The following is a 9229-nucleotide window of genomic DNA, read 5'->3' on the forward strand; positions in this document are numbered from 1 at the left end:
CTATGTTGCACTTGTTAAAAATTAAATGATATTATCTTTCTATAAAGCTTAATACAATTATAAATTAAATTAAATTATATCAATTTAATTTATTAAATTTTTAATATTTTAATTTATTATATATAACATGTTATTTCTATAATTTTATATATTTCTTAACTTTTAATCTATTTTTAAAATGTTAAATACCCTACTTATATACTATCATTTTCTATTTTCTAAAATCTCATTATCAAATTTAAAACAAAACTTCAAATTCCTAAACTTTCTCATATTTCATAGACATGAAACATCTCTAATATATTGAAAAAAGATTATTATATTTTCACATAAAGACATCATCTATTTATAATTTAATATATTTTCTCAAAATCTAGTATTTTCTTCCTTATAACCATTCGTTCTATTTATAGCACAATTTTGCTTTTTCTAGATATAAGGAAATAATATTTTTACTTTCCTATTTCTAGTAGGTTTGTCTATCAAAATTTAAGTACTATCATCTTCACCTTTGGCATTAAAAAGTAAATGAACTTTAACAAATTACTCATAAAACCTCATTTCTAATATAACCATAATCTTAAGTGTAACTTTAATTGAACCCTTATAAAATTGTATCCTGAATTGTAACCCTAACATGAATTGAACTTAATTATACACCAAATCTAACTATAACCTTAACCCTAATGTTGTCCAAAATATTAATCTTAAAATCATAAGCCTAACCTAACAATTTAACTCTTGATTGGAAAGACAAAGTACATATTGACATATGCATTACATTAATAAATTTAACTCTTTTGTGAAATATTGTAAAATCACTACATAACAGAAAGGTTAAAAATTTATTATCTTTGACTTCTTTTAACTGAACATAGTAATTTATGATGAATAGAGTTACTAATACATACCTAGTTATATGACATTGCACATCATTAAGTGAATAGTTGATTAATAATAAATGAAGATTTTATTAAAATAGTTTTTTAGTAAATGTATTTATATAAAAGATATTATAAATATATATTTTTAATTAAAGTTAGACTTGTATAGTGTAGTATGTAAGCATTAGATGTGAAATTGAAAAAATACTGTATAGGGAAAAGAAAAAAACTATTCCATGGTCAAAATATGTTTTTTTAGTTTTGCATTTTTAATAAAAAAAATTTCGACTTGCATGCCATTATTTTTTTAGAACTAAAATGTATAAATGTAATTGAATCAAACAATAACATAAAAGGATTATTTGACTATTAATTCATTAATTGATTAAAGTTTGTGAAAATTTATTTGGTAGAAATATTAAATTGAAAAGAAATAGTTAAGTTAAGATATTATATTATATTATTCTAAGCATCTTTTTAGTATTATATTATTATTATATAATATTTAATTAAATTTTTTTCATTATATTTAACAAAATTATATTACTAATTACATAAGGATTACCCCAATTTAACTTTTATATTTTTAATGTTGTATATATTATATATTAATTTTTAAAAAGTTTGAAAAAAGTTTTGTTCAAATTTAATATAAATTTTAAAAGTATAAGAATTTTAAAAATATTTGTTTAGTGATGTGCAAGATAATTTTGATAAGAAAATTTAAACATGCTAAATATTATTTTAATGTACATACAAAATTGCCTAAAAAAATTCATTGAGATAGTTAAGATGTAAATTTTCCAAGCCAATTAGATTGGAGAAAAATATTTTTTATAATTTAGAAACTTAAAAATCATGCATCTTTAACTTTAAAGTACAGAACTAAAATGACTTTATTCCAATATAAAGCCTAATTTTGGAACAATTCTAGAATTGTACTAAAGATGTATGTAAACGATGCCCTCATTTCTGTTTGTTTAAATGACAAGAAGACAATAAAAAGAGCTTGAAAGTCTGCAATTTGAGAACAGTCTCAGCGTATGGTTTAAAAAAAATTCAGTATATGTTGAATTCTCAATACTGCTTTATGGCTGTAAGTTGATTTCTTTTTATTATCATGAATATGAAATGCTGTTAGTATATTCTATTTTGCGGCTACAGTTAGTTTTCACGCTGGATTTAAAGTAACAAAGATTGTTTCAGAATCTTCAATTACGACCATGACATACGACGACTTGTTTTTGCACACAGCTTCCACCGAGTCTGAAGATCATCTCTCACCATGTACCAGATTCGTATGGCCATTCCTTTGAAAATCTTCCATTGGCGCAGAACCTGCCTTCTTTACAAAGTTTTATTGTGGAATCGAGGATGTTGGTGAAACTTCCAGAGAAATTCGGGCTCCCTTCATCTCTAATAGATCTCCAGTTGAATTGTTGCAGGCAGTTACCTAAAGAATTCAGTAATCTTGCTGCTCTTGAGCGTTTGACTCTCGATAAATGTGACTTTGAATTTTTGCCTCGAGGAATGGGAAAACTCAAGAAACTGAAGCATTTGAGCCTGCAACACTGCACAATGTTGGCTTCCCTGCCGGAAGAACTTGGGCTACTATCTTCAATGACTTGTCTGAGGCTACAAGGATGCACGCTTCTAAAAAATTTACCTGATGACCTGGGAAAGCTGAGTGCACTGGAAGAGCTGAACATGAGAGATTGTCAGAATTTGAGGGAGCTACCTCAAAACTTTGGCGGATTATCTTCTCTACAAAAGCTGGATTTGACGGGATGCAGTAGGATAGAGTCACTGCCAGAAAGCTTTGCGAAGCTTCGGATAGAGTCGCTCACTCTGGAATCACTACTGAGTTTAGCGGAGCTTCCGTATTGTTTTGGAAACATGGCATATCTTTCTCACCTGAAGTTGAAATTCTGCAACTCATTATCCACTCTTCCCAGTACCTTTGTGCAGTTGAAATGTTTAGAGACCTTACATATAAGTTACTGCAGCAAAATTGTGGAGCTTCCGGGAGACTTTGGCCAGCTAAGTGTCTTGAGTGAATTATATCTGAAAGATTGTCCTAAACTGGAGAAGTTGCCTGATGGATTTCAAGCACTGCCGGCCTTAAAAATGCTCCACTTGATCGGTTGTTCCAGTTTAGTGAGTCTTCCTTCAGGGTTCGGTGAGCTCATATGTTTGGAATACTTGTTTATAAATGGCTCGTTAATCTCGAGGCTTCCGGATGGATTCGGTAAACTCAAAAGATTAGAGACTTTAATAATACAACTCGGTTACAAATTAGAAACATTTCCAGATGATTTTGAAACATTGTCATCTTTGACTTCTCTGAAATTGCACTGGTGTCCCAAGTTGAATGGCGCAGCAATGGAGAGAATAATAAAATTACAGCACTGCTATTGTGCAGTTATTTCAAAAAGTACTGAATTGATAAAGAGGTGGGAAGAAATGCGGGAGGAGGTCGAATCTCCAATGGCCGTGCTTACTAAACCAAATGTTCTGGTAAGTGGAGGATCCCCTCTTTACATCATTACATGTTTATCTCATTAGGATTCTTTTTGAAAATTCAATTGGACATATATGACGAATAGTTAGTATCTGTCCCGTTCAGGACTGGGAGGAGAAGGAGCGCGCAGCAAGAGTCAGTTTGTCGCGTGGGAAGTGCATACAATTGGACGAGAGTAGAGAGCAACTGATAGAGCGCTCAACATCCATGTTGTTTGAGGAGGACACGACTGTGGCACTGATCGCCCTCCCTCTGCACATGGAATTTAATCATCATCAGCTTATACAACGACTTGTTGGGGTGGCGATGGAGAAAGCAAAGGCGGCTTCTAAAAGACGACGCCTGAGGATTGTTTATGTGAAAAGAGTAAAACAGAAGGGCGAAACAACAGAACAAGAGAGAAAAGAAGAAGAAGACTGTTTCCGACAAATTTTGAAGTCGATGCCAATAGGATCGTTCGCCATTCCTTGTACTGACAGGAGGCGCCATCGTCTTATTACCTACATTTTCTTTGATAGCAGTGGTTACAGAGCTGACAACAAACTTGCCTGTCGTCTGCTGAATGTAGGGGTGGATGATAAAGACCATAAATTTGTGAAGTTTATAGATAAGTTTGGAGAAGATGATATTTCAGGAGAGGCCATCCAGAGCTCAGAAAGCTTGGATAAAGAAGATATAATTTCCAATAGAATTGGAAATTTTATAGAATCTATATGTTCAGGGAGGTTTTCTGGAACAGATGGGCCGCCCAATGAAAGTAGGTTTACAGAGTTTCTTCGAATATTGAAGGAAAACAGTGCAGGTCACCTCATCGACAGTAAACTGAACCTGGTACGTTCACGATATGATAAAACTATAGAAATACTGGTTTCATGGAAATATTAAAAATATATATTTGAAGCAAATTGATATATACAATGCATCATATGAGTAGAACAAAACTATTTGTTGCCATCAAAAATTAATATCAAACATTTGCAGTTCATGTGATATGTTGTAACATGCATGTTTCAGGTACAGTTGGATCAGCTAAAGACCAATGTGGTCGGCATCTTCATAAGTGATCTAAATACTTCTGAGTATATTAAATTAGAACAGATATATAAAGAACTCAAATTTAAAGGTCACAATTTTGAAATGATCTGGATTCCTCTACTTAAAAATGTATTTTATGGGCGTGGTACTTATACAAGGGCTATTCAAAAAATGAGCTGGACAGTTCTTCCTAATCCTAACATGGTTAAATTGGAAAACAAAAATCCACATTGTATTATTTTTGATCAAGGAGGAAATATTACAAATCAGGATGCTTTGTCTGCAATGATGTCATGGGGTGTGGAGGTCTTCCCATTTACCCAAAGTAAGATTAATCGCATTGTCTCTACTACACATGCTGAATCATGCTTAAATTTTCTCTTCAATGAACTAAATCTGGTAAGATGTTATGTTGAAGTAAAGTTTTCTTAATGTTTAAATTTTAAAAATTAATTTTTTTTTTGTAAACATCGTCTAATTTATTATTCTATTATATTCATCATCAATGTTAATTTGTAACATTTGTTTCTTTTCATGTTTACAGGTGGACAAAGGAGTCATAGAAAATAAGTTGACTTTTCTATATGCTGAACCTCCAAGTTCAAAGTTAAAAATGAAATTCAGTTTAGAGCAATTAGAACAAGTCCATAACAATGTTCAAATTATATATGTGGGACATTTTTTTGTGGAGGAGTTTGATCTTGCAACATTCAAAGATATATATGAAGATGTGATACAAGAAATGCATTGGCATAAACTCTCATTTGAGGACATGGTTACCTTTTGGTATCGTTGCAAGTATTTGTTTGAAGAAAATGAGGATAAATTAGATATGATGACAATAGAACTCAAATCTCTTGCTAGGTTTCTATATATTGAAAAACGTTGGCTAGTTGTATTGGATAGTGATGGAGTGGTAACAAAGAGTGGTTATGAAATGGTGAAGATAATATGTAAACCAGATTATGAGAAAAGAGATGAGGTGGATGTCATAATGAAGAATGAATTGTTGGAAAGTCTACAATTGAGAAAATGCAATCAAATTGTGAGGACATTCTTCAAGGATATCATAAACCATCCAAAACATTCACAACATCATTTGAGAATAGATGATAGAGAATTTAGAAATTATTATTGCAACTCATGCTATTTTGCTCAAACAATTGCATGGAACCAACAAAGACGTTATAGATGTAACCAATGTGATTGGGATTTGTGTATAAAATGTTGGGAATTACTTGTAAAAGGAGAAGTACAAAGATCTCACCAAGAATAAGGTTAGTAAAGGGGTTCCCTTTGCACACTTCCATTGTAGAACAAAAAAGAGATTACAATATTTGTACTTTTAAAGAAACATTCAATTTATCTTGGATGTTATATATTATTGGACACGCGGATCTTGTATTATTCTATTATACATGAATCACATTTATTAATTTAATTTATATGTTTTATGAATACTTTTGCTCTTATATTATATTACATTTATTTATGTATGTTTACTTAAAACATAAATTTTAGAATTTTATTATTTAAATTTGTAAAATTAGCTAACATTTATTTTTTATGAATATTATTTGTATATTTTACATTGTAAGAAAATATAAAATGAAATAAAATAGTTAAGAATGTCAATATTTTAAACTATAGTCTATTCTTATTTGATAAATGCTATTTAAAAATTATTAATTTTCACAAAAGATATATTTTAGTCTATTTGTGCATGGATCTTCTAGGGGTCATTTTTTCAAGCTAAATCCTTGTAAGGGAATCAAAATTATGAATAATTGAGAAGAAAATTTAAGTTTTATAAAAAATCTAGATTCTAAAAATCCTTATAAAGAATATTTGAGGTGAAAGGAATAAATCTTCTATGTTCTAAAATTTACTTCAAAATTATAATTTTATTTGAGGTACTAAAAAAGATTATTAGGCTAGAATCTTAAAAGGAATGGAAGATACACAAGTGTTGGTTAACAAATTTATCACCTAGCGCTATATTCTTATGCCTACAAATGTGACAAATGTAACCAGAATTGAACCAGTCTCAATCATATGTCTCTGACTGATTCTCTACTTATTTTAAAAGGTGGTAGCTACCTTCATCAAATAATCAATGAATGATATTCTACATGATATTGCTTTTAACCAAAAAACAAGCTAAGGAAATGCTTTTAACCAGAAAGCTTTGAAAGGAATATGAATATCAAAAATCTGATTTAAACTTCTCAATTTTCAAAGAAGTAAAGCTTATCACCATTGAAGCATTATTCACGGATAGATCCTCCACAACGATAAATACAAATTAAGCATTCACAATTCCAATACCAGATAATTCACTGATAAAACATTCAGCAAAAGCAAAATGAATCCATATACCATAATTCAAAGATCATGCATATCTGGAATCCACCATTGTCTTTTCTATATTGAAATTAACTAAAAAATAGAAAATATTTGAATTATAATAAAAGTGTTTTTTCTCTAATGAGAAATTCAAACTTTGGCAAAAAGATCCTAAACTTAGTCCATGTCCTACTATTTAAAGAACATTAAAGTGATGGTTTCTTGAAGACAACCATTTAAAACCAAGTCTTTGAAATGCCATAACGATCAATATCAAGAAAGCAATTAAAACTTTGAAAATTAAATGGCCACCCCATCTCCAACGTCCTTGACCTCGATCACTTCCACTTCTTGTTGTTCTTGTGCTGCCTCTTGTACCTTGGTTCTTTGTTGGTACTCTTGGCATATGGTGACAATTGAGGTGATGTTTTTGCTCCCTAGTGTAATGGTGATCTATAGCCTCATTTTCCATTTTGGAAGAGTATTATCTGCTTTGGCAAGAGTCCTATGTATACTATCAATCTCAACTTCAAATGCTACTGCATACGCTTGCAGATTACTTAGCTTCCTGAATGCATTTGAGGTGGCAATTCAAGGATCTTCGATTTCTTTATGATACATTTCATGGTATTGCTCTATAATTTCTTTGAGATCTCATACATTCTCCTCAAACCCATCCATGAGGTCTACTTCCAAGGCATTGAAATTATCCTTTATTTTCACCATGATGTCAAAGTACTATTCCAATATCTTATTGATGTCCTTTATGTAATCATCATAAATTGTTACCTTCCATTCTAAAGCTTCGAGCCAAGTGGAATTAATTTCCTTAGGGTTTTCTACCATCTTTTCTATCATTAGCACAACGTGACTCAACAAGAGGAGCTCCATGATTTATTTGGAAAGTACATATGTGCTGCCATGTTTCTTTTTGACTTGTTGAAGCTCAGCCATCAATTCTTTTATCTTATTAGTTACATTAATGTACAACCATCTGAATTTGGTGAGATAGAGAAGAACACCCTGGTACAATTCTTATATCCATTCACTGGGATCTTTGGTCTGTCCTAGGTTCTTTTTAACATTTTGGATGGTATCAAGGTCAATCCCTTGAACATATGAGCTTGAAGCTCCTTCGGTGACAAGGTTTTTAATTGATGAAATAAAATCTTTTAAAGATTGAACCTAGGATTGTAGCTCTAGATTTTCCTTTCTTGTTCCTTGGCTCTTTTAATCAATGCATTATTTCAGAAATCAACATGATACGCATCTCTCTCTCTAGGGTAGATGGTCCCATGTCAACATGGCTGATTTTATAATCAGTTTCTATTATTTAATTTTCATTCATATCCCTCACGAGATCACCAATCTCCAGCAGTTGATGTCTAGACACAAAATCAGAGATGATCCAAGACATTCTTTTCACCTTTTTGGGTTTTCAAGAACCTTGTAATAGTAGAGCAATGATGTCAATCGCCTTTGTCATTGGAGAGGGACATTTTCTCTTCTTTTCTACTTCCATTTCAACTAGGCTAGAGAAGAGGTCCCAAGTTTTGTGTCTTTATTGGTAGCATCTACACTCCTCACAACTTCTATTGATTGAGAATTCACAAGGGCATTCTGAATAGGAGAAGTGGGAATTTCCAAGGGTGGAGGAAAAGAATTATCATGAATTATTTGTTGGTAGATGGCTTTAGAGTCAACAAGTACTATTTTTCCTTTAGTCTGTATAGGTTCATCGTCTTGCTCACAAACTGCTTTAAGCGTAACTCCAATCTCTTTAGGCTTATCACCATCACCTCTGACTGTGAGCTTTGGCTATACGATTTTGTTGCAGACTTATCCACAGACACCTTCACAATAGTGGCAGACGTGACCCCTTTCTCTCTCCTTGATGAGGGTTTTTGTTCTTAAGTAGGACTGACATTTTGTCTCCACTTTCCATTTAACCAATCTGAAGTTCTTCTAAAAATAGGGGCAATACGAACCATCAAATCTAAAATTTCATTTTCTGAGCAATCAATTTTGGACGGGGGGTTGGTAACAAGAGTGTGATACTCCAAGTCAATAATAACTTCATCTTCCTCTGCATCACTGGGAACATTGAAAGAGATACCAAAGGCTCGTGTTTGTTCCAAAGTTAGGCTCATGAAACTTTTATATACCTCACTATCTTCTAAGGAATCTTCAAAAAAACCTTCAATATCTGGATGATGCATATAATTCTTGGCTTCATACAGATATTGCTTCACATATCCTTTTTTGTCAAAGTTAAGCCTTGTCAGTAAATATTGAAAATGAAATTCATCTAGGATTTTCTCAACCCCCTTGGCAGCACTATTGGTTTTGCGGGAAAAGAAAGACGTAGATAATGGAAATTCATACCCCTTATTTCCCATATTCAAATATTTAACATTAACCATGGCCATTTACTAACACACTT

At 31.8% G+C, this 9229-nt stretch overlaps 1 protein-coding gene across 1 annotated transcript in view; it reads left to right on the plus strand.

The window, feature by feature from the left end:
- The window catches only part of LOC131053404 (uncharacterized), a 44643-nt gene extending 38758 nt beyond the window's left edge, over positions 1-5885 (plus strand). The window contains exons 6-9 of the mRNA XM_059213026.1: positions 2139-3401; positions 3511-4236; positions 4420-4839; positions 4985-5885. Coding sequence (XP_059069009.1) covers positions 2139-3401; positions 3511-4236; positions 4420-4839; positions 4985-5716 — 3141 coding nt within the window. The 3' untranslated portion in view covers positions 5717-5885. The remainder of the gene's footprint in view (positions 1-2138; positions 3402-3510; positions 4237-4419; positions 4840-4984) is intronic.
- Positions 5886-9229: the final 3344 nt, after the last annotated feature.

The sequence above is a fragment of the Cryptomeria japonica genome, chromosome 10 (assembly GCF_030272615.1).
Source record: "Cryptomeria japonica chromosome 10, Sugi_1.0, whole genome shotgun sequence".
Lineage (NCBI taxonomy): Eukaryota > Viridiplantae > Streptophyta > Pinopsida > Cupressales > Cupressaceae > Cryptomeria > Cryptomeria japonica.